Genomic DNA, 25330 nt, shown 5'->3' with positions numbered 1-25330 from the left:
GCATAACAATACATATTATATAAGTACAAACAAAACAATTGATAATAATATTATGTAGAACATTACTGAACTAACCACGATAATAAGCAAAACAGGAAAATAAATGGTTATAAAAAATTCAAGTTCCAAATTCACCACTGCCTATCAACCTTTTGTGGAAAAGCTCTATTTTAAGTTGCGACTTTAATACTTTTTAGCCTGGACACAAACCACGTGAAAAGCCATGATAAACACTTTATTCGCACAGCGATTCGTCACGACGCAGACTTTCCTTAAATTTGGTAACACAATGAAAAAGGCGTTTATAACTCCTCGATGAGAATTGTCTAATTTATTAAAAACATATGTAATCCCGTCTTACGATTAGCTTCTGCCGCAACAGGTACACGCCCTGCATTTCGGTGCTGCACCAATCAATGACCTTTGACCTGGTCTTTCTCTCCCTGCTGACTGATTTCCAAGCTTCCGCCCATGCTGACATCCTCCACTACCCGGCACGTCTCGCTAGCCAGCTCCTCCGGATCATCGACTATGTCTTGAACATTCTCGATCTGCCTCTGCAGATCTGAAACCTCGCTGCGACTAGCGAATTCACCGACTCCCAGTTCGGCGTGGATGGTGTCCATTAGATTGGCCAGCAGCAGGCTCTCGTTGTGACTGAAGTCATCGCTCTCCATGCTGCCTTTCAGAATGCAGTTCCGCACTTCCTCGGCCTCGTAGCACATGCCCAACCGATTGTGGTAGTGGGTGGGTGGCATCTGATCGCCACCCGGGAGGGGGAACTCGTAGTCCACCTCCTCGGTGATCAGGCGAGTGGGACACCAGTAGTTGTTCATCTTGGGGAAGAATGCATAATGCAAGATTGTAAACTTTGGGCACAACCCACCTTAATGGACCCATCCTTGCCTTGAATAACTGCCTGGTTGCTGAGCTTCTTTTCGGAGCTGACCTCGATGAGAGCCCTCTTTCCACGCGTGAAGCACAGTTCAATGTCGGCGGACACGTCCACGTGCTCCGAGTTGACCCTACCGCTGACCTTGAGGCAGCGTGGAACTTCTCGAAACACCCACAGAGCCAGCTGCATACCGTATACCCCGAAATCGTTGGTTACCCCGCCGTACAGTCCTAGTCTCCTGCGAATGGCTGCGAATACAGTATGTGCTTGATTTGCATCTAGGTATAAGCACTTACCCCTGCGAAACGGGCAGCCCTAAAGTGCAATGTACCTTCTGTATCTCTCCTAGACGGTTTCGCAGGATCTGATGCCGCAGGTAATGATAGGCGGGCACGCATCTTGGCCACATTCCCTCCATGAGAAACAGACCGCGCGCCCGCGCCTTCTCCAGCAGCTTGGTCACCTGCTCCTCCGTCATGCAGAGCGGCTTTTCACACAGGACGTGCTTGTCGTGGTTCAACATGAGATGGCACAGCTCCGAGTGTTGGGGATTTAGGGGGGAGATGTACACTACATCTGCGCTCGAACAAAAGATGAGTAAGATGGTGTCAGGAGTAAGAAGCTTGAGGAAGTGTGTGTGCTATAGTTAACTGTGAACGTGGACTATTTATTTAGAAACGAAACCCAAACCCTTAATATTAGATATAACGTATTGAATACTCACCGACATTCGGACACTTGGCCAGATCCTCGAAGCTGGTGTACACGTTCTCCACCTGATGGCGTTCGGCGAAGGCGAGGGCGTGCGACTGATACGCAGCCACGCAGGACACAATGCGGTGGTGCTGCTCGGGCAGGACACTCAGCGCCGCGGCAAAGTCATCCGCCATGAGGCTGACGGGTGCGATGCCCCAGCGCAGCGTTGGCCTCTCGTCCACCACCCAATCGCCCCTTTCGAGGGTCGCCTTTGAGTCGGCCTTGGAGGAGGGGAACCGATTGATGTGCAGCTGGCGTGGTCGGGGTCGCCACATGTTGTGGTCACCAATATCGCAGCCAACGAATCCAAATCTGCCACGCCTGCCATCCGACCTGCTTGCTGAACGTGTGGCACGACCTGTGGGCAGGTGATCTGCGGAGTGGTTGGATAGACGCTATTACTCACTTCTACCAGAGAAAACTGCACTTAGAAAATATATGTTTATGTTTGGTTGTAAGCGAAGTGTACTAATTTTAAAGTTTTGGAAAAACTACTTTGGTTATATTAAGTAAATCTCATATTTTTCGAGTGTACAACTGCTGGTGACGGACGATCGGTATCTACTTTGTCGCGTAAAACGCATTTCATTCATACAATCGAGCGCTTTTCCACGAATTGGCGAAATTGCGGGTGTTGGTTTTGGCCGCCGGCAACCGGTCCGGACTCCGCTCCATCCGTGGACTTGGACGTGGACCATCTACGTCGAAACCGAGACGACGGGCGCATTATGTGGCGCTGTTTAGTGCGTCAGTTCCTCCATAATTAGTCATATTTGTTTAGCATCACAACTTGTGAATGACTCTCTGCCGCTCGTTGCAGCTCAGTCAGGTTTAAAGTCGCTAGTTTTTATGTTTGTTGTGTTGCTTTTCTTTTACTTATTGTTTTTGTTTTTGCCGTTGTTGGTGTAGTTTTTGTTGTTGTTGTACTGGCCTGGTCCTGGCCAAGTTGGCCAAGTTGGGAGCTGCCTGGGCCGCGCACTTTGCGCTTCGTTCTGTCCGCATTCGAATTTCACTTTCTTTTTTAGAAACTAAACATCGGACTGCTTGTGTATTTATCACCGCAGCGCCTTCCGAATGGGTCGTAGCACTTTGACAAGTACTTTGTTAACGGGACACGCATAAAATAAAAACAAATTCAAATAATAGTATTATTGTTGTGCGTTTAATTTATGAAACTAATCTACAGGATGTATAAAAGCAATAGCTGATTCAAACCACAAGTACCTTAATTGGAAAGATAATAAAAGGATTATTCCATTATCTATACTGTTTCAATAATTACCTTAAATTTAATTAATATTGACAGAAGTATAAACATTTATATTTCATATATTATTGTGATGATAGCGCATAGAAAATTCGATTTTCCGCTGCCCAAGCTGCCACCTTTCCCGGCTTATTTCACTTTTCAATAACTCGAGTGCGTGCAACAATGTACAGCAGCGAGTGTTCGCTTCTGTGTGCGAGTGTCGATGGTGCGTCCCAACAAAAAGCAAAAATTTGTTTATCTAATTAGCAATGCGCCGGGCGACGTCTTTTCGGGGCGGCAGTGCTTTTCACCTGATTTTGCATGCATGGCAGGCGGTGCAAGTGGCAAGTCGATGGCCGTAGAAATTGCCCTAACCCCAAATGCAAAGCGATAAAAATATGTGCGAGCCGCCTTTTCGTTTGGCCAGTGAACGAAAGTGTTCTTTGCTTGACTCTTTGGTTGGCTCCAAAAAATGCTGGAAACTAACCAAAGTCCAAAATGAGAAGAAAACAAACCAACTCTCGCCCTGTGCCGGAAATGTCTTTGTATATGTCACTGCGAGTGTATGTGTGTGGGTGAAATTATGTGCCAGTGAAAGGTTGCCTAATTTCTGTCATTAAGCTACACGGGCACGAGCAGGACTTCGAGGTGCACTTAAAACAATTGGAGCGAACACTCAGTTACATTCAGATTGTATCGTAATCCGGAATAAATATAAAATTTATTTTAAATATGTAGGGAACTAAAGAAAATGACAGCTCCAACGTTAGTAAACTTCCCCTAAGTTTCTTCTGGAAAATATTTTGTACCATTGATTGCATTCCTCTGCATATTATTTATAGTGTAACACGGAGGGCGGGGGGCCGCGACAAGAGCTGACAGCCAGAGCACACAAATTTGCCATGCGTGTGTGTTTTGATGACTCTTTCCCGAGAGCGACGACACGGCGGAGACGACATGTTCATTAAAGCCAGAGCAGCGTCATCTTGGTCGCCAGCAGTTGCCGGTTCCTCTGGCGCACCGACAAAGCAAATAAATACTCAAATTTGCATGCCTGCAACATAAATCGTCGCAAAATATTAAACAAGTCAGCAGCAACAGTTGAAATCAATAAATTTATTGATACAATTTACACGGCCGAGTGGGCTGCCAGATAGCTGGCCACATGCAACATTGGCCGCATGCAACACATGCGCTAATTAAGGGGGTTCCCACTTGCTGGCGGGGGTGTCTTGGCAAATGCTGCACTTGAGATGGCGAGATGGCCTTGCCATTGCAAGTGGCCACTGGACAAGTTAACGAGCCCGGCCAAATGACCAACTGACTGAGGAAACCGGGATGGGGATCTTAAGGAGGGGAAAAGGAGGAAAACAAATTACCGTGGGGGGATTTAGTGAGGTACATTACAGTGATTTGCGATGATTTGGTCCTTACTCTGACTCGATTTCATCGGGGACAAGCCACCGAAATAAATTAAGAGTCATTTGAGTTTTATTGTTAACTAATTCCGATTGCATTCTGTTATTTGAGTTTAAGCTTTTTTCAATTCTGAAAGTGGGCCAAAACCGTCCATTGAATTTACCTTCTTCTAGTAAAAAGGGAAAAAGAAAGTGGAATGATGTGCAAACGTACAAATTCTGAAACGACAGGTACTTAGGAGTGCGCACAGATATTTGCGTGTTGTGCCATTCTAAGTTTCGAAAGTCATGTGTCAAGTTCGTTGCCAAAGTCTTTTGATTTGCCATAAGCTTTTTGTTCGTGGTTTTTGCATCACTGCGCCTATTGACACCTTCAACATGTTAAAAGAAAAGGGGGACAAAGGAAGGCTCTGTGGCCAGTAAACAGCATAATCTTTCCGCAGCCGTTGCTATTTCATTTCATTTCTTCATCGTACTGACGAGTTTCGTATGCATGCCTGTCGGCTTACTCTAATCTTCCCCTCAACTACGCACACGCCCAGCAGCAACAGCAACGCCAATTGACAGCCAGTCATGTCATGACTATTGCCAATTGTTTTTGCTGCCCAAAGCTTTTAACATATTTTACAACCCGATTGCCAGTAGAAATTTACTTTGAATGTTTGATGTTTATGCAACAGGTGGCAGCGAAAGTGTAGATCTTAGGGTATAAATCTAATGTTCTCTTTCATTTAATCTTTTTAATAACCAATTGCACTAGCATTTATTTGCATCTTTGACTTTCCTAAAATCCAAAGTTCTGCTCAATATTCTGTGACTCTCAACAGAAAATTAAATCAAACCTAATCAGAATTCCTGGCCAGCAGCGGTAACATGTTGCAGGTAGTGAAAAGTGAGTCTGCTTTGGGCAACGACAGCAAACAGGCAGCAACAAAAGCGAAAAGACGACAACTTTGGTGACGAAGTCGACTGCGCTGCCAACTGCGATGGCGACGCGTGTCTTTATGGATTCGCTTTGGCCAAAAGCGTTGGTCAAAAGCGTTGCGACGGCAGCAACACCACGAAGACAAGTGCAGGCTTTGCTTTTCAGCTGGTTCGATGTACCTGAAAATCTCAGCCGAAGCCGAAGTGGCTGCTGCCTGCGTCGACGACGCTGCCGCTTTTAACAGTTTCGAATTTTAGTTTTGGCCAAGACCACGCGAAATCAGTTAACAAACGGACGCGTTTTGAAACGGATGCACTGGCTGGTGGCACTGGCACTGGCATTGGCACAGCGAAGCGAAACCTGAAGCGCCTGAACCTCTGGCTCCTCCATAAAGATCCCAGGTTTTGTCCCAAAACCCGAGGCCGTGCGAATGTCTGTCGGTTTCGGCGGCAGAAGCTCGAAGAGCTGCTATCTTCATCGGTCGCGCTGGTCGCTTAAAAGTGAAATTTACTGAATGAAATGAAATGTCTTCTGGCCAGCCCCACTGTCTGGCCGAGTGGCTTTGTGTTTGATTATTGATTTGTGACTTTTGTCTTGTCGGCAAGGAAGCGTCTACAAATTAGATTGCCGCCCCAAAAGGATTAAAAAAGCCTGCAAATTATAAGAGACATTTCTCGCAGAACCGCAAAAATATTTGTTCCTGTGCCAGTGACATTGAATGGCCAGCCGATTGGCCCGAATAAAGGTGATGTAAGATCCTGCTTAGATTGTGTAAGCTTGTGAAAGTAAAAGAACAAATCGTACAGGGAAGAAAGTGCCCGAATGTTTGTTAAAAAAATTTAATGCTATATAGAAATGACTTTAAAAACCAATGGAAGACATAACAAGAAAAAAATATTAATGGATATTTGTATGACATATATGCCACTTTGCTCGGTCGTTGTTTTGATAGCTTAACATCTTGTAAGCCTACGTGTGATTTAAGAAAATCATGAACGACTATTTATTGCAATTGACTTCAGCTTAAGTTTAATCTTGATACTTTAAATACATGAGTGATCACTAATCAATGATCTGTGAGGACTAATTGTAATTTAAATCTATCTATAAAACCTCCAGTATTTGTAAGGACCTTATGATTCTTTTTTGCTAGAAGCCCAGCCCCTTCAGTTTTAAAATTTCCGCCATAGTGCTGCTTGTAATAAATCAATCTGTGACCTACTTTGATTTTAGAATATCTGAAGTAACATTTCACTAGCAGGACGGTCACGATATATTGTCGTTGGACATTTTCCCGCATTTTCCATCAATCAACTCTCGATTTTCAATGGTATAATCCATGAGTGCGGATGTTGCACATAAATTCCACCTTTCTTCGCCAGCGAAATCGAGTGCTTTGTCTCTTTAACGATCTTGCATCTCTGCGCAAAGAATTAAGATGCTGAATGGCGTTAAAGCCGGCGCTTATGCCAACGAAAAACAAACAAGCAAACGGACATCACTCATACGCCGTGTGTACAGAATCAAAGAGGCGATGGAAGGCAAGGAGAGAAAGGGCACACATCCACTTGATTTTCCCGGCACTCCCGGGCCACTCGGCGCGTTTATCTTTCACTTAAAGTGAAGATGACATTCTTTAAATGAAATTAACTGCCGGCAACAAAAAGCCCGAAGCTGCAAACTGCAACTGCTGATGCATTTGTAGATGTCGCTGCTGCTGATGTTGCTGCTGCTGCTGCTGCTGCTAATGTTGCTGCTGGCAGTTGCTTCTGTTGGCAGTTGGCAGCTGCTTTGGCTGCAATTAGTATTTGTCTTTGGCTAATACGCTGCCATGTTGGTATGCATCTCAGTGCGCCAGTTTCTTGTTGCTTGTGTTGCAGCTACTGCTGCTGCAGGTTGCAGGTTGCTTCTGCTGCTGCTGCTGCGGCTGCTGCGGCTGCTGCTGCTGGCATAAAAACTGTCGCGCACTTGAATGGATATTTGGTCTCGGCTTCGGTTGTTTGTCTATTTATTGGTCTGTTTGCTTGCTCATCGGCTTTTTATAGCTGCCTTTTTTACACACACTGGCTTAGCCGTCCACTTAACAGCTGTCGCTTTGAGTGCATCTCTCACTCCATCTCCATGTCTCACTGATTTTTTCCTAATCCCAGTGTCTCTCAGTTTCACAGCGCCACTGCAGCCTTTTGGGTTTGATGTTGTGGGCAGCGTTTGAGTACCGAGTGTGTCCGCTTTTAAGATACACCGATTGCAAGTGCTTGGAATACATTTATGATAGGGGATCATATAGTTTTGACTTCGCGTGGGTTGCTCAATCTGTGGCTATCAAAGGGGTCGAGATCCTGTGAATCACTGGAAAGTTGAGGACTAGTTTTACTGCACCTTACCCAATTGATAGGAAATACTTAAATTTAATGGGAAATAAACTACTTTATGGGAAAGCTCTTCGCTGTAGCTTTTTTAAAAGTGCAAACATTAAAGCAAGTTACATTTATATCAATTACAATTAGTAAATTTAACTTGGTTAGCCCAGACAAATTAGTATGTTTTAATTTGAATGAATAACAAAAGTAATTATATCTTTAAATGTAAACTAGAGATCTAATATATATATAGATCCAATTTGTATACCCTGTACTCAAAGCGTAGAAGAAAATTCTAGATTCGTTTAAAAGTATATAACACGTGGAATCAAGCGTTTCCTACCATAAGCACATATGTTATTTATAAGTTCTGTTTGTTAAAATAGTCATATAATACAAGTCATGAATTCTGAAAAAGGTTTTATTTTACCATTTTTCTCGTGAATTTCCATTGATAGGCCCTTCCACTAGCTGAGCATTTGATTGCCGAGTAGATCTAGTTTTCTTTATTGTTAAAGGCTAGGTCCTTTTGTCATCTGTTGTTGAAAATTACACCGATAATTCTTTAAACTTGCATTTGATTAACAAATGCGACAATCGCACAATAATTAGCCTCAACACTCACTTAGCAAGCAACACATTTATTTTGTCATGTAAAGCTAATAGAGTTAAATAACACGGGAATTATACGTAATTAAACGCATTATGCAAAGCCGATGTAAGATAATAAAAACAATTAAATAACTCACACGAAACAAGAGCGTCAAAACAAGTTAGGCCTACCGCATAAAAATGCAATAGCTTTAATGAAGGAAATGGGGAAAGATTGGGGGAAATTAGGAGCGATACTTGAAAATGTTTGGTTAAAAAGTTGGCCGGGATAAGTTATTATCAATTGCAAGTGCATCATCACCCCTCCCCCACTTTTCTTAGCCGTCGGCGAGTTTTATTTGATTTTCATTGCTGCCATAGCAAGATGTTTGCCATTTAATGGCTTTATTTATGCGTGTAGTAATCAAGTTAATTTTTACGATTGCCGCCGAGCGCGAAGCAGCAGCAACAACAACAACCGTAGCAGCATGCAGGCAACAACAAGAAACCCGTAGAGCTGCTGCGAATAAATGCAAATTTTCTTTTATGATCAAAAAGCACAAGTTTCACTTTCGATGGGAACGAAGCAAGCCGGCAAGCGCAAGCCGAAAAGAAATATTCACAAAACCGAAAAAGAGGCAAAGATGACATGCAATTGGGAGGGAGATGATGATAAGAAGCCCTTAGGACATATTTTCGAGAGGAAATGCAGAAGAAAGAAAGCCAAAAAGAGCAGAGTCGCCGCCCACCCAGGTCGTATAACATACATCATCTGACCACCAGTGTCCAGTCCATTTCCCGGTATCCTGAGAGTCATCTGTTCATTCATCTGCCGCATAATACCATAAATTATAAATTAATCGCGTCGATCTTGAAGAAGCGTCTTTTATCAGACCGATACATTGCTTAGTTCATGATGAATGGTTTAAGTCGGACTAAGATTTCCCTCAGTCCAATAGCCGAAGCAATTCTGCGAATATGATCATGTAAAGAAATAATTAAATATCCTTTAAACTATAATTTTGTTGCATAAGTATTTTGTTTCCCTAAATTAAAAATCCCTATTAAAGCATTTATTACTTGAATATTATACGTATTTTCCTTAAAAAATTATAATTTTCCAGTAAAAATGCTTCAGGACCTTTAACGTTGCTGAAGCTCGTTATTTTAAGTTAAAGCCTTATCACTTTATACATCTTTTCGTTTATTATTCCCTCAATAGGCCTCGTTAAAATCCGATTTGTGAAAACAATTTACAATTTAATACCTTTTCATTAATAAGCCGAGCTAAGTGAAAGGTTAATTATCTTTACTTTTTAGCTTATATTAAACTGGCATTCCATTTTATGCTCACAACTTAAAGGCTACCTGAATTTCATACCAGCTCTAAATTAACTGGCCAACAATCTGGATAACAACCTGTTAAGTGAGTCGAATGCAACCACCGCCAAACTTCCTCATTCACGTCCGTTGTTATTCAATAGTTAAGAATCAATTGCGGTGGCTGAAATTGCACAGATCAAGTTAGGCGGACACAATCGATGTTGGCTATTAAATCATCAGCGAGTCATAACCGAAACTGAACAATTTAACCAAATTCCAGATAAGACGAGAAGCAACAGAAAACCCGAGACACCGATCAACGAACCAAGCCAGCCGCAAGATGATTAGTGAACGCCACAAGAGCCGCGATTTGGTTACGATACTTGGCCTGTTCCACCTCCTGCTCCTCGGACTCGGTCTCGGACTCGCCTCCGGCGACCATGTGGTCGGGGTCTTGGCTCAATCAACAACCGCATCCACATCACAGCCGCAGACTTTGGAGACGATTGGCAGCCAGGATGGGGCTGCTGTGACGCCCGGTGCGACAACAGGTGAGCGAACAACGTGCAACAACCGCAGCGAAATGAAAAATATGAAAGATTTGCACTTTGATTTTGTTTCGCCAACATAATTGGGTGGCTGGGTGCGGAGAGCGGGCACTATTTTAATGGCCAGCATTAGGAGATCAAACAATTTTGAACGCAATCATGCGAGGCATTTTAATGCGAATGAAAGTGAAAATCGTCTGGCAACATTGTTTCGTGGTCACAGGCAATTATGCAAGGATAAATGGGATACAGATGCATGTGCTCGATTGGCTGGGATTGGAGTGGCTCCGGTTAAGCTGAGCTACCCAGTGTAGGCAGAGCGCGCCCACCCGTAATGAAAATCCAGGGGAAGGGCTAAACGACGCAGTGAATACCCTACAATTTAACTGGCATTTTATCCGACCAAATTTAACCTCTATGCATGAACATGAATATTATTAATGTAATATTTAATTCTAAAAAAATGGATGATTTAAATGATTTAAAAAGTAATTAATACATTTTCTGAAAAATAAACATCATATATGTATATATACGACATTCTCATATTTAAATAGGTGACAAGACATCTATTTTATATAGTATACACTATAGTCTCTTTTTCCATTTTAAAATGTTATACGACCAGCGAGTCAATTGCTCTTCATGTAAGCGTATTAAATGCCAATTGGTACAAGGAGATCAAGATGCAAGAGTGGCCATTTCCGCCTGTGTCAAGTGCATGTCCTCACGTCGAGGAGCTGGGAGCTTATAGCTCCGCATGCCTTTGCAAGCGCTCAAATGGAAAGCGATTTGTCTGGTTTTAGCTAATAATTTATCGGGCCTCCGCATTCGCATTCGCAGTCGTCGCCTTCGCCTTCGCCGCGTCTGCCACTTATTTTCCTCAGTCCGTTGATCAGTCAATCAAGCAAAAGGCGAGCTAAAACCAAGCCGAAATCCAAGTCTACCCAAGTGGTTCCAATGAGACCTTGTGTCTGGCTGTCTATCTGTTTGCGGTGTTGATTGCCATGGTCGTGGCCCCCACAGATCAACGCCAGCCATCAAGGAGGAGCCATCAAGTGTTGTCTGCCAGGTGGGCGTTGGGTAGGCTTCACCTCTGACTTTGGCTTTATTAACAGCCACATGGCGCGCAGATGAGCAGCTTTTGAGATCCCGGCAAGTGACTTCGGCTTCGGATTCAATGGATGCTCCTATCAAGCGCTCAGTATGCGGGCATTAAAATCAATTTATGCAAAATTACTCGAAAGCGATAAAAGTTAGATAGCCACGAGAGAAGTTCGATGAGATCAGTTGTGTATTAATCCTTCGACCTCACCATTCTTGCAAGCATAATGTAGTTACCCATATTTATAAACATATGCTTACTTAAGCATCATATCCATTATTAAGTGCCCTTCACGAAATAATAACTATTCTATCAACTCGACATCTTTAAGTAATGCAGTTTTTTGTATTGTTGGTATTTTGGTAAAATAAATTATTGGGCAATAAGATGTTTATGGTATTTCAGAGTAATATTTCCAATATATATTAAATGCATGAAAATGCAAATAAAATTAATTCATATAGCTCCCCTCGCTATGAGCAACCAGGATGCCATCTCAGCCAAGTGACGGGACAAAAACATTTGTTAACACTTTAACGAGTTATGATTTAGCCGGACTCTGTCTTTGAGCATGGCCAATAGCTGAATAGCCGAGCTCCACGCTGAATCTCCAGCTTGAATGCCTCCCGGCCAATTGGGGGGCAATTAAAGTTGCACTTGTAAAAGTAAATTGATACGCTGCTCAATCATCTACCCCTGCGTCCTCTCTTTCACAGCTCCACGGCTGGACCCGAACAACAACAACGAGTGGCGTCCTCTTGGACACGGGGATCCCCTCCAAAAGGATCCCACCTACGACTACAGTCCGCCGGCCTTGGATCGCGTTCGCTACTGGGCGGAGAACAACAGCACGGGCCAAAGTAATCCGGAGGCGAGGAAAAAGGAACTACCACCGGAGGTTCTGCGCAACAAAACGAAAAGTGAGGTACTGCTCCTTGGAGTGGCAAGTGAACGCGTTAGGGTCCCGCACTCCCAGTCATATCCACCAGTTGGTGGTTTAGGCCCCTATCACCAGCACCAGCAGCACCACCAGCTGCAGCAGCTCCAGCAGCAGCAGCAACAAGCTAAATATGCGGCCATCCGAAGGAGCTACTATGCCCCCACCCAACAACAACATAACGCACAAATGCCACAGCAAACCCACCACATGCCACAGCATCTACATGCCCAGCAGCACATGCCGCCCACCCACTTGATGCCACCACCCATGATGATGATGAAATCAAGTGGTTCGTCCGTTTCTCCCATGGAATATAGGCACAGTATGATGGCCACGGGGGCGCCCACCTCCTACATGAGCCTCAACCATATGAGTTCACCAACTCCCAAACAGCCGATGATTTCCTCCGTGATTTACCATCAGCCGCCAGCGATGGGTCACCACACCTCCATATCGTCTTCAACGCCTTGGATGACCAGTAGGCCACCATATCGTTTGAGTTACTCCGACCCTCATCTGCAGGAATCCATGCACACATACAGTTTTTCAAGGCCGCATAACCAGCAAACGATGATCTACTCGCCCAACTCACTGCCAGGACATCAAAATGGAGCGAAGACAGGTCTTAGGAAACCCTGGCTCCATGAGCTTCTCCAAAAAGAGGTGGTGGTAACGTCGAAGCCCAAGGTTAAGCCTACAATGCCAGCCACAAAGTATTTGATGGGCACAACCAAACCACATCACCCACAACCACCAGTTGGCTTGGGTTTAAGTTCTACCCGCCCCCCATTTACCTATGCACCCGTGACATTTGTGCCCGGTCCACCCACCATAGCAGTTCCGACTGTGGCCACTAGAAAGGAACCCCAACCGGAAATCTACATCACACCCACTCCCCAAACAAGTAGCTCTGGTTTTAGGCCCATGATGATGACCAGCCCTAGCAGCGTGGGAACCACTCCATCAACCACAACGACAACTTTGCCCATTTATCAGCGAGCCACAACGACCAGTAATCGTTTACTGATCCCCCAGACGAGCAATCTAGCACAGAGACCCACAGTGGCTCCTGCTCCCAGTGAACCCACTACGGACTCTCTCTTCTCCCACTACAAGCAACCACCAAAGCCGCTGCTTGGACCAATGTACCTCATCATCGAGGGTCACTCGAAAGTGAAGACCTATGGCCAAAATGAATTGGATCCACATAGTCCCAAGATAGTGCCGGTTATCTCAAAGAGAGAACCAGTGGTTAGGATAGCGGATCCTAATGAGAAGAGGGGAACTGTGGAGTCCTATCAGGTGAAACATTTGCACACCAAAACCACGCCTATGACAACTACAACTACGACCAAAAAGCCCATTACTATGAAACCTACGACCACAAGAGCTCCAGAAAAAACTCCTGTATATAGCACCACTAAAGCACCAGTAAGCAGTAGCACTACAACAGTTGCTAGCGCTAGGAAAACCACAACCTCAAGAACTACTAAGGTGCCAATAAGCAGTACTACCCCCTTAATTACACCACAGCCCACTCCAGATAACCAAAGCGGGGTCCATGATCTAATGAGTCTACTGGACAATATGTTTGCCGATGCCCAAAGGATAGCCTCTTCCACTGATTCGCCTTTGGTAGCCAGTTCGACCACGAGCACCGTTCTAAAGCCAGTTAGCACCAAGTTGTTGCCGCAGCAACCGGAACCCAGGATATCCAGTCAAGCGGCGGCCATAGAGAGCCTCCCCGAAAATGACACCCATGAAGATGATGAAGCTGGTGAAGGTCTGGGGTCGCCGATTTCCACTGAAACACCACCTCGGGCAACGCGTCAGGTATTTGACTATGATCAATTGCCTGAGTCACAGATTAAAGACGGGGTCACCACCAGAGATGATATAGTGGAGTACGATGATGATGATGATGTGGAGGAGGGCTTTGAGGATGATAATGAAACGGTCACTGATGCTCAACTGGAAAATGATGAGGACGACGAGGAGAAGGCTGAAGAGCCAAGCAATTTACTAAAACGAATCGATCAATTTGTGGATGATGTGGATGATGGTGATGACGACTTGGAGGATCTTATCGAGGGTCTGGACGAGGACGAGATCGACGAGAGGCGACAGCAGCATTAGCCCAAAACATGCATTTTTCTTGAACTGCGCTCTATACCAAATCTATCAAAAACTTTTTCTCACGCCTAATACGTTCTTGTACATAAGTCAGCTTTAATTGAATCTGTATTTATTTGTTGTTAGTTGTTAGACCATGCCGGCGTCACAATGTGACTGCATTCTATACCCGTTTTTTAGTTGTTAAGTTTGAAAATAATTGAAAATAAAACGAAATACGAAGATTAAAGACAATAGAGCCATCTATTGGGGAGATCAGCCGAGTGCGCCACCTATTGCGTAGCAAGCTGCTTTTACACAAGTATTTCTACACGAACACAAATACTTAGATGTTAAAATTAAGTTTAGGTAAGTTTAATCACTATAATACGATAAATAAAATAATTGTATTATTATTATATTATAAAGTAAAACATAAAGTTAAAAGTACATAATTCTGATAAAAATGTTTTTATATAATATATTTATATTTGATAAAGTATAATAACTATAATATTTGATTTTCAAACAAGCCGCCAAATTTCGTTCCAGTAAAATCGATCGTTCACTGTTCGATACCGATACTCCAAGTATTTCTGACAGTGATGGCATATTAGCAACAAATCTAAGGGTCTAAGAGACAAATCTCTTTTGAGTATTAATTTTTTACTTATTATTACACTTTACTTTAAATACTACCTTTGGTATAGTTTACAGTCAACGTTTATGGCTCTCACTTCGTTCCATTTGGGGTTTCCCGCCAAATGAAAACATTTTACGCTAAACTTTGGACATCACTGATGTTCGACCTTTTGGCTCGCTCTGTTTATTTCCAATTGGATTTTCCAAGCGTCAGTTGAGAACTCGCCGTTGAAGCGTGCGGATAACGGTAAAAATAGGCCGCTTCTAGTACGTGAACATAAGTCTGCTCTTGTTGGAAGCATCAACAACAACTTGCCGATTGGATTAAATTGTGTGCAAGGTGTGCTAAACTGAGTAGCAAAATAATATATTATTAACTAAGTCCAAACAATACAAGGCACTCAAAGTTCACAAAGCTCAAGTGGAAAATTAAGCGATAAGTGTGAGAGTTTTTTTTGTGTTTGTTTACGCTTCTTCAGAGATCTTCGTTCTCTGTCTCACTTTCGCTTTTGTTTGGAGTTTACGAAGCCGGAGTAATGAACTAGAGCGAGTAAGAAGAAGATCTGCAAATGCAGTTGTTCCAATCGGAAATGTGTTTCTATGGCCACTGAAAAATAAAACAAAAGCAACAAGTGGCAAACACGTGCAGAGTGATATGGTGACTCAAAGGCCATTAAGGCGGCCTAATTTTATGATAACTGCAGCTAAGCTGATAAAGAACTAGAGAAACTTAACAACAAATCGTATATAATCGAATAGAGAGGCTATATATTTGCATGCCATATAGCCATCATAAATTAGTGAAACTATCTCCGCCTTCCCTTGAATTGAATGAGCGGTGATAATGTCTATATAACTAAATGTGCGAATGCGTGTGCATATATTTGACCAATGGCTGTCTAACCTTGATCCGGGCATTGCGTCGCGAACTGAAAAATACAACATTTCAGAAATGTGGCGTCTCGCCATCAAACAGAAAAAGCCAAACAGTAAAAACCAAACAAACTTCTATGCCAAAAAACCGGTTTGTGCTGAAAACCCAAACAGAGAGTACTTCTGACTGGAGATAAAACGACGCAACAAAAGGAATAGAGAGAGCTTGTGTCTGGTTGGGAAAACAAATTCCATTCCAATTAGAAATTATCAGTCGCACGGCAAATGTCAGACTCCGGCTGATAAGAGCATTGTTTTTTCCTTCTGATTAGAGAGAAACCGGCAAAATTTTTGTGTCTTTTTCCTCTCGATAAGTTAGGCTACAGTAAAGCTTGCCATGTTGAACTTTGCATTCTAATAAACTAGACATGGTATCTTGAATAAAAGAAAAAGCTTTAAAAGTTGAGTTTTTCTTTAAACAAATAATAGGAAGATTTCATTACTCAAAGCCAGAAGAACCTTTTAATTTGATTCCAGCAAGATCGCCCTATAGAATTCCGACTCTAGCTTGCATGCATCCGATTTACATGGTAAGGGGCAAGAGAATTGTGATTAGGGTGGCCCAGCCAGACATGTCTACCCTGGCAACATGATAACGAGGGGATTATGCAATCTCTGAGTTTATGAACCGCAGCATGATAACCTTTATCAATCGATGTTCCATTGAGCGACGTTCAGTACTCAAGTTGATGAATCGACTTGAATTACTGACCTACTTGTATCGTCGCTATTGAAGGTTCTCCTTATAAAGCTGCAACCGGTTCCGGCAGTAATTATTCGACCAAGTAGGACACAACTCAAATGCCTGGAATATGTGCACGATTTTAAGGACGCCCTAGGGCTGTGCATAATATAAAAATGAACAGTGGTCACTGAGTTGACGAAACTTTTCCAAGATCCATTATCATCTGTTGAGGAAAGAAAGTGACGCAGTTACCGCAGTACCGCCCCCACCTTCGCCTGTTTAAATATAAACCGAAAGTTCAACAAACTAATCGTCAAACCGCAAGAGCATTCAATTCAGGTTCGGTTTCCACATGCGGGTTGTATATGTATGTTCTTACATATCTATCCGAACAGCACAGGTCACGATAATAGTGCTCTCGACAGAAAAAGTAATGAGTCGACTCTAGCTAGGCGTATAAATGCACATTTTGTATAAGAACCTTCGGAAAGTGAACTTTGCTTTCCTCTCACCTCAAGCTTGAAATTATCAATGTACAAAGTTATCCGGACTGTCTTATTTGACCTCTAGTCTGCTTTCCTGCACGGATCTGTAAAATTAACATATATCAATGTATCCCTCTTTGAGTTTTCCATGTACATATATACATCTCGCACTGCTGCTGTCCCCAAAGCCTGGTAATTACTCATTACTTCGGCGATGAGCCATGACGAGCTCCGACTTCAAGTTCTGAATGACGTTGCGTCACGGTGACTCGACTGAAATCATTCTGCACTTCATGAACATATGAGATTGCACTTGGATCAGTTCAACGTTCTGAATAATTATGTAAAACTGTGTGTTTGCTGCTAGTGAAATACTAAATACACGCTGCAAGACAAAAATTGCTAAAATTCTTTACAACATTACATCTTTTGAAAGCCATTACCCAAATGATTGGCATCTACGTACGATCACTTTAAATTGATGTTTAGGCGCATAAGCGATAAGCAGCGATAGTGATCGAACTTTGATGTCAAATAAACCAGGTATCAAGATACTACTCAAATAAAACTATTAGGTAAAGTTGTTGCCTCATTACGTGACGTTGATTTTGTTACTTAGGATTTCTTTTCAACAGATAACTCACAAATTTCGTCATAGAAGTTGCCTACATACATATTTGTATTATACTGAACTATAAATATTAAATAATTGCTGAGACAACAATTTCCTAATCGTATCTTGCTAATCGTTGTTTGACATAAACAACTTACGTGAACGCAAATCTATAACTCGAATCGCATTTATATTCAAAAATAGAATCTGCACATACGAGTATAATAAACGGTTGGTGATCTTTGAGTGCTATAAAATTGGCAAGTTGCAAGTTGGTTGTGATTTTCATGTTTGAGGTTTAGTGCCGATAATGCCCTCCCATTAGGTTGACATGCGATCTTGACTGTGGGAGCTAATGTCAAGTACGCTCGTAGTCGCTTTACAACTGGTTTTACACGACTTAAGTGAGAAGCTGTTGGCTTAACCACATTATCAGATGCGGGTTCAATGTCTATGCAAATCTGCATCTGATTACACAATCAGCAATCTCTTAGTCAGCTGAACTTTGACCGCAATGAATGCGGATTTTACTTCTGGTTGGGTCCGGATTTATTTGTTCTCTAACATAGTAGATCTAAATAGATCATAAATAAGAAGCGAGATATGTGATTATTTGATTAAGACATTTTATTACCTAATTACCCTCATTACTTTTAATCAGAGTGTCGTACTTATTCAATAGATTACCTTCACTGATTAGAACCTCCGCCTGGGATCCGATCTAAGGTATATGTTGGTTAAAATAAAAGCACTTAATTATTTTATAGGGATACCAAAGCAAATCTTATCTTTGCATTTCAGCTGCAAATGGAATTTGTGATAAGCAAGAACTAATCATCATAAATTGAAATTCCTTCATATAGAGACCACCACCATGACCACCAATAAGGATCCCCAAGATAAGGAGCCCGGGAAAGTAGAACAACCGACCAAGAATGGCGGATCCAGCAACGTGGGAATCATGAAACGCTTAAGAAGATCGGCTTCCGCCACGGAACATAATCTTAGCAGTCTGCGGAACCGCAAGTCAACACAAAATCTATTCGATCAGCACGGGAATCCCATCGATCTTAGACAGTATCGCAAAGTTTTGGATAAGGATGAAAATGGTAATGGAACAAACGGATCCGAGAAGAAGCTGAGATATAGGAGAACACAAAGTGTGACTCGGGCTGAGGAGATTTCCAATAAGGAGGAGAAACAGAGAAGAGCTCAACCTGGCAGACCGTAAATGAGGAAATTAACCTTTTTAGTCCCAAATTCAGGGTTTGGCCTATTTCAGAATCCATCGGCCACGAGATTCTCTGTTTTCTTGGAGCTCTGGATTTACTAATTTTTCTGGCCTGGTGAATTGGGGATTTCTACTGCTCTGCATTGGAGGTCTCCGTTTGGGCTTGGAGAATCTGTTGAAGTAACTACGATAATCTTAAGTAAAAACACGAGTTTTAACTAATTCCCCACTTTCCAGATATGGCATTCGCATTAACCCCCTGGACTGGTTCTTCTTCATAAGCGGCCACAACGAAGGCGAAGGCCACAACGCTTTAATCCTAAGCATTTGTAAGCACCCACCAAATCAAGGATTTCCAAAGCAGAATTCATAACCTTCATATCACCATTCGTTACAGACTCTTTAGTTCACATCTCGCTCTGTTTGGCTGTGGAAAAGGGTCTAGCCATGGTAAGTACTCACTTTGATAGCATCTCACGCCAAATTTTTTCGGTCGCGACTTGAAATATGTTATTAGCTTAAACATGGTTTATATGTTAAATTTGAAAATCTCTAGGTAATTTTAGATAAACAATTTTGATAAATTGATTGAAGCTTGTGAGACAAGAAATGATTTATTTATCAAAGAAAAAAGTTTGAAATATTCCGAAGTTATCACAGTTTAAAACAACCAATTTCTGAAAACATAACTTTTAATTGTTTACAAAACTTACATATAGATACATTATAAACAAACTTTTATTGACAATAAACTGGGCATGCATGAATGATTGAGTGTGTGTATGTGAAGATTACCGAATGTATGGCGAGGTTTGATTGCGATGAATGAGCTCCGAGTCGTTTGTTTCCTTTAGGCAATTCGCACTCCAGCCTGATCACAATATTTCTGTATTACTTGCTTGTATTCCGGCTCCAGGGGCGACAGCAAAGTGGAGAATTCTCCTGCCCTTGCCTGGGCAAACTTAGAGAGCGAAGTGGCTAGAAACTGGCGGGCATCCGTAATCTCAGCCAGGTAATCCTGCTGGTTGGGCTGGGCATTAGTAAGTTGGGCATATGCCACTTGATAGCCCGCATCCGGATCCTCGGCAACTCCTGCTGGCTCTCCTAATTCGAGACCCTTCAATTTCTCTGGTGGTCGCTCAAAAAGATCGATTAGAGAATGCAGCAGTCGTGGCCAGAAAGTAGCATACTGTTGCTGCAATATTTCTGGGGTTTCTGTAAGGAGCTTAGTGACACCCACGGCCACCATTTTGCGATCCTGTTCCTTAGGAACCTTTCCCATTTCGGTTATGAACACGCGATCCAGCAGCATTCCAAACAGGTTAGGCTGAATCTCATCTATCAATTGAGCCATCTGACTGCCACTGAACTTGATCACATAAAAGCTGAAGAAGATTATGATGCCGCTTAAATACTTTGGAGTCTTTGAGAGAGACAAACGCTGGAAGAGCAAGCCAAAGATCTGACGAAGATTAGTTTGAATCTCAGCAGGAGGGTAGTATGAAAGCAGATTCTGGAGCAGATAAAAACCTTCATGGTCATTAGCCTTGGAGGCAATCATCTTTTGGAATATTCCGAGGATTCCGCTCTGAAATAAAATTGATAAGACTGGAAGCTCTGATACTTTATAAGTTAACTTACCAGTTTACCCAAGGCTTGAATCTGAGCTGAACCCTGCTTGATGAAAGCAGAAATAAGGCGAATCAATGGTGTGACATTGCCCGTCCGGTCCCACAGAGCTGGGGACAACAAGCAAGGGAACAATGCCCAATAGGGTTCCGGTATGGTACCAGAACCCTCACGCATTTCCAGCAGCACAGAAAGCATCTGAAAGACGTAGGGCATAAATTCCACAATATCCTGCTGTAAGAATCCTTGGAAAACTGGGAACAAGGCCTCCTCAAAGGAGCTCACAGCCGAGGCATCGGCCTGACAAACAATTCTAGTGAAATAGGAAGTTTGTAATTTATCTTTAGCAACGAAATTTATAATACTTACTTTATACACAGAGCCAGCGTTTCAAAAAGGTAGTGATTAAAGTGTGGACGCGACGGCATTTTGGTGAGAATCTCGGTAAGCCGTGGAAGGGCGACGCCCATGAAGGGCATGGCAGCCGATTGCAGAACCGAAAAGCTTCGCATGATAGCTACAAATAATAATTACGGCTTTGTTAACAAATCAGAAACGCATAAGGTATTCTCCCAAACTCACCTTTCATTACATACTCATTCTCTCCGGATCCTGGAAGCGAAAGGGTCGCAAACAACCCGCTAACAAGTTGGGTTGCGTGAGGTTGTAAGACCTGAGGTCCAAACAAGATCGCATTGCTGGCATCCCGCATAGTTAGGATCTTCTCCACGGAACAAGCAGCATAGCTATGAACAACGGGACTTTCGGCGGGGAGATGTCTAATAAGCTGGGGCAGGCAGTTGGCCAGGACTTGGGGACCCAAAATGCTGCGGAACACCATTATATATTTAATGGCAGCAGCTTTAAGCACGGGAAACTCGTTAACTGCAAGGAAAATTGGAAAAATGCAGATATAGGATGGGCGAATAAGAAAAGTGGTTATTTGGACATACTGTTGGGTCTTTCCAGTTCTGGAATAATTTGCTGGGCACAAAATTCAGGAAGTGGGACCAACTCCGAGGTCTGTGTAATGCCATGCTTTTGAGTTCCACCTCGAGATGCCCACGAAGTAACCAAATAAATTGCCGTATCCTTTGACCTCCAATTGGTAGCCGGATTCTCTTTGTACTTGGTCAACAATATCTCTAGATACTGGCCAAAGATGCCAAAGATCTTTTGCTCAAAGTTGATTGATAAGGTCTTGACCAGATCGCATGCTGCCCGACGTCGTGTATCAATGTCAGAGCCTTCAATATCCCTCCGAATATACTCCTCCGGACTGTCCTCAAAAATTTCTTCATCTGAGGGCCTGATATCTAAATTGGGAATGACTACTTTATCGCAGATCTGAGCCAGAATCTCTGGATTCTCAAAAATGCTCTGATAGTGCGGGCGCTCTGCCACGACAGAGAGGAACTGCAGAGCATGCGAAACCAACTGCGCGCAAAATAGATATAGAGAAATTATGGGATTTATTATTAAAAAGGGTAATGCTTTTGGTTACTCACCGAATCGTACTTGGTTTGCAAGCTGGTCTTGACCAGCAACTCCCAAACTGCAGTCACAAATTGCTCCATAAATGGCTTGAACTCCTCGTCATACTTTTTCGCATATAGGCAAATGTTCTCGCAGACTTGAGCACGCAGATGCTCCAAAACACCCGCATCCTCATCATCACCAGTACGCAGGGATGGCACATCCGCGGCCAGTTGTTGAATAAACGCTCCCATCCAAGTGTTGATATTGTCCTCAAAGAACTCTGGCAAATCTTGAGAATTGAGCGAGAAGAATACTTTGTTTACAAGGACCAAAGAGCCGTAGATGACCTTCAAAGCCTCGGCATTGTTCTCGTGCACTTTGGTCAGCTGCATAGTGGCCTGGAGCAGATCTGTCAGTGGTTTAGCCATGCGATCCAGCACGAATTTGATCTCCTCCCACAAAGCCTGCGACTTGAACTCATAACGATAGCGCTTGAACAGCGAGTGTGCGGTTTGCAAAACGCCGTTGATAACATTGAAATCGCCAGAGGCGAATCTCTCCACCATCTCATCGATAAGCTGCGGCCATTTTTTGGGAAAATCATGTTTGCCTATGATGCTAACAGCGTCGCTTAGTTGTTTTTGCAATGCCACCGGTGAGTGAAGCATTAGCGTTACGATCAGGGTCTTAATGGTGTTCCTGTCACTTTCGTGAATGCGATCCGGCCCATCGCTGTCCAGGTGGGCTGCCCAATTCCGCTTAATATAGTTCTTAAAGGCAATGGCTCCCGCCACCCGCGTGGTCATGTCCATTTGGGCTTTGTCTATCAGATTGAGCAGTAGGATCGGGTAATTCTGCTGCAGTTCCGTAGACTCCAAAAGTTTTTCAGCTATAAAAGAAAAAAGATTAATATTATGTATGCAAATCAATCAGTAAGGAACTAATATAGGAGCCTACAGTGATCCTCGGTAGTCTAAATTAAATTTATTTCATGACAAACAGTAAGATTTTTATACAATATTTAAAAATTTTGGTTATGGTTACTTTACATATTTTAATGATCTTTAAATTTGGAAGTGAAGATCTGCACGACTTAAATAGTCCTAAAACTAGGGCTATGGCTTTGAAATGTTGCTTGGCAACAGTCATATCAAGATCAGCTAATCTGGAATCAGTGAATAGAAAGCTGCGCGACTGTAAAATTCCATAGAGGTTGGAAAAACTTGTAGAGCATTTCAAATGGATTTAAAAACCGTATTATATTTAAGCGTCGCCAAAAATCATTTCCCGCGCACACACACATCAGCAGCCCTGCACGCATGTGCAGTTGTGTGTGTGCCACAGGCACACGCATTCCTACACACACACTTACCCGGCCGGCGGACATTTGGATCGGCGCTCAGCGTCTGCTGCAAATAACCGGCCAGCAGCTGTAAATTTGCCTCTGTCACTTCCATTTTGAGTCTGTTTTCTTTACGATGGTCCTATTTGCTCTAATTTAAATCACTCGTGGCTTTTTCCTCCACACTTTTGCAACATGAAATGAAATCGCAATTCGTTTTTGCACACAATGCTCGCAGATCTGGAGATGGATCTCAGGGCAGTGTTTCGCTATCGATTGTTAATTAGCGATGAGAGAAGTTACCGTTACTGGGAATCGATAGTTTTAAAATTTAAATGTGCATATTTTAAATTGATAACACATTTTTAAATGATAACTAATGTTGTTTTAAAAAATAATAAAATCATTTAATTAAAAAATTAATCAACATATTTAATATTGCAGGAAATAATTGCAGAGGGCTTGGGCATATTTATCCAGATAGTCAACATTGTTGTGTTGGTTTGCCTGCCGGTGGTAACCATTCACCTGAAAGGACATGCTTTTAGTTTGAGTAAGAAAATAACTAAGCTGAAATGTATTTTAGGTAACAAAATTATTTTTCAATTATCTAATTTCTATAGTGGGCGCTTCAACTGTTTGCTTCTTTTACTCTGTGTTGTTCCTGAAACTCTGGTCCTATGTGCAGACGAATATGTGGTGCCGTCAGACTTACTATCAAAAGAATACCCGTGAGCGGCGACCAAGTATAACTTTGGCGGAACTAAGTATGTTAGGATCTCTTAACACCGTGTTATATTATAAATTTATCTTTTATCTAGAAAAAGGTGTTTTGGATGGCGGGGATGAAGACGAGGACGTTTCAAAGCTGGTGCAATATCCTGATAATCTCACGTACAAGGATCTCTTGTACTTTCTTTGCGCGCCCACACTCTGCTATGAGTTGAATTTCCCGCGAACTTCGCGAGTGCGCAAACGCTTTTTGCTGAAGCGTTTACTGGAGGTGGTGATTGGAGTGAATGTGGTTATGGCTTTGTTTCAACAATGGATAATCCCATCGGTTCGGAACTCCCTGATTCCGTTCTCCAACATGGATGTGGCCTTGGCCACTGAGCGACTCCTTAAGCTTGCGGTTGGTAGAGTGGAAATTATTACGTATCATTTAATATCGTTTCTTTAATTAGCTACCCAATCACCTTTGCTGGCTGTGCTTTTTCTATTTAATGTTCCACTCTTTTCTAAATGCGGTGGGCGAACTGCTGAATTTTGCTGATCGCAATTTTTATTGTGATTGGTGGAATGCGAATAACATTGATACCTTCTGGCGGACATGGAACATGCCAGTTCACAGGTGGTGCGTGCGGCATCTCTACATCCCTGTGGTACAAATGGGCTACTCCTCAAGACAGGCCTCTACAATTGTGTTTCTGTTCAGTGCCGTCTTCCACGAATATTTGGTAAGAGGGCTGTTATTATGTATTTGAATATTTTTACAATATTATTATTTAAATTTTCAGGTCTCCGTTCCTTTGCAAATATACAAAATCTGGGCCTTTATGGGCATGATGGGTCAGATTCCCCTCTCGGCCATATCCAAATCCATTGAGAAGAAACTGGGTCCCCGAATTGGCAATATAATCGTGTGGGCTTCCATTATTCTCGGTCAGCCTCTATGCATAATGGCCTATTATCACGATTATGTGGTCCAGCATTTTAAAAACTCACTCAACGGCACCGACTACGGGAGCTAGATTTCAATAACGTTATATTTTTAAAATGGAATATCCCCCGAAATATCTGCATTGGTCGGGTTCGCGTACTTTTCGTAATTTATAAGCCAGAATGCAAGTTAAGAAGAAAACTTGTGATTGCCAAAATTCAATGCATATTTTGTATGACTTTTGCACATGCATGTAGTACTGATGAACACAAATAGATTGTTATTGAATGCATTTGTTAATGAATTTAAGTATCATGTAAATAAAACAAATATTAAACTAAATAAAAACTTTTATTTTGGTTTTTACTAATACTTAATTAATAATGAAACTAACAGATATTTAATTTAA

At 42.6% G+C, this 25330-nt stretch overlaps 4 protein-coding genes across 5 annotated transcripts; 2 read left to right on the top strand and 2 right to left on the bottom strand.

Moving 5' to 3' along the window:
• Positions 1–309: 309 nt before the first annotated feature.
• On the bottom strand, positions 310–19363 carry LOC6529508 (trans-1,2-dihydrobenzene-1,2-diol dehydrogenase). Its single transcript, XM_002090474.4, has 5 exons — positions 19274–19363; positions 1620–2024; positions 1192–1471; positions 887–1133; positions 310–836 (listed from the first exon to the last, which is right to left on the bottom strand). The coding sequence occupies exons 1-5, from the start codon at positions 19335–19337 to the stop codon at positions 414–416; spliced, it is 1419 nt and encodes a 472-aa protein (XP_002090510.1). The 5' UTR covers positions 19338–19363; the 3' UTR covers positions 310–413.
• On the top strand, positions 5675–14472 carry LOC6529509 (mucin-2). The gene is made up of 3 exons (XM_002090475.3): positions 5675–5988; positions 9798–10068; positions 11887–14472. Exons 1-3 carry the CDS (start codon positions 5962–5964, stop codon positions 14244–14246), a joined length of 2658 nt encoding a protein of 885 aa, XP_002090511.2. The 5' UTR covers positions 5675–5961; the 3' UTR covers positions 14247–14472.
• LOC6529506 (diacylglycerol O-acyltransferase 1) lies at positions 15070–25269 on the top strand. 2 transcript variants are annotated; one of them, XM_015196654.3, is made up of 10 exons: positions 15070–15204; positions 18444–18807; positions 18863–18991; positions 19049–19140; positions 19209–19261; positions 23706–23814; positions 23885–24028; positions 24083–24393; positions 24446–24718; positions 24779–25269. In XM_015196654.3, exons 2-10 carry the CDS (start codon positions 18455–18457, stop codon positions 25010–25012), a joined length of 1698 nt encoding a protein of 565 aa, XP_015052140.1. In that variant the 5' UTR covers positions 15070–15204; positions 18444–18454; the 3' UTR covers positions 25013–25269. The 2 variants fall into 2 exon arrangements, with proteins under 2 accessions (XP_015052140.1, XP_002090508.2); XM_002090472.4 differs by lacking the exon at positions 15070–15204 and adding an exon at positions 18292–18306.
• LOC6529507 (exportin-2) lies at positions 19392–23515 on the bottom strand. The gene is made up of 7 exons (XM_002090473.4): positions 23292–23515; positions 21949–22808; positions 21394–21877; positions 21023–21325; positions 20810–20957; positions 20453–20753; positions 19392–20399 (listed from the first exon to the last, which is right to left on the bottom strand). Exons 1-7 carry the CDS (start codon positions 23374–23376, stop codon positions 19662–19664), a joined length of 2919 nt encoding a protein of 972 aa, XP_002090509.1. The 5' UTR covers positions 23377–23515; the 3' UTR covers positions 19392–19661.
• Positions 25270–25330: the final 61 nt, after the last annotated feature.

Source organism: Drosophila yakuba, chromosome 2R, assembly GCF_016746365.2.
Source record: "Drosophila yakuba strain Tai18E2 chromosome 2R, Prin_Dyak_Tai18E2_2.1, whole genome shotgun sequence".
In the NCBI taxonomy this organism is placed as follows: Eukaryota; Metazoa; Arthropoda; class Insecta; order Diptera; family Drosophilidae; genus Drosophila; species Drosophila yakuba.
This window is presented reverse-complemented; position numbering and strand designations above follow the sequence as displayed.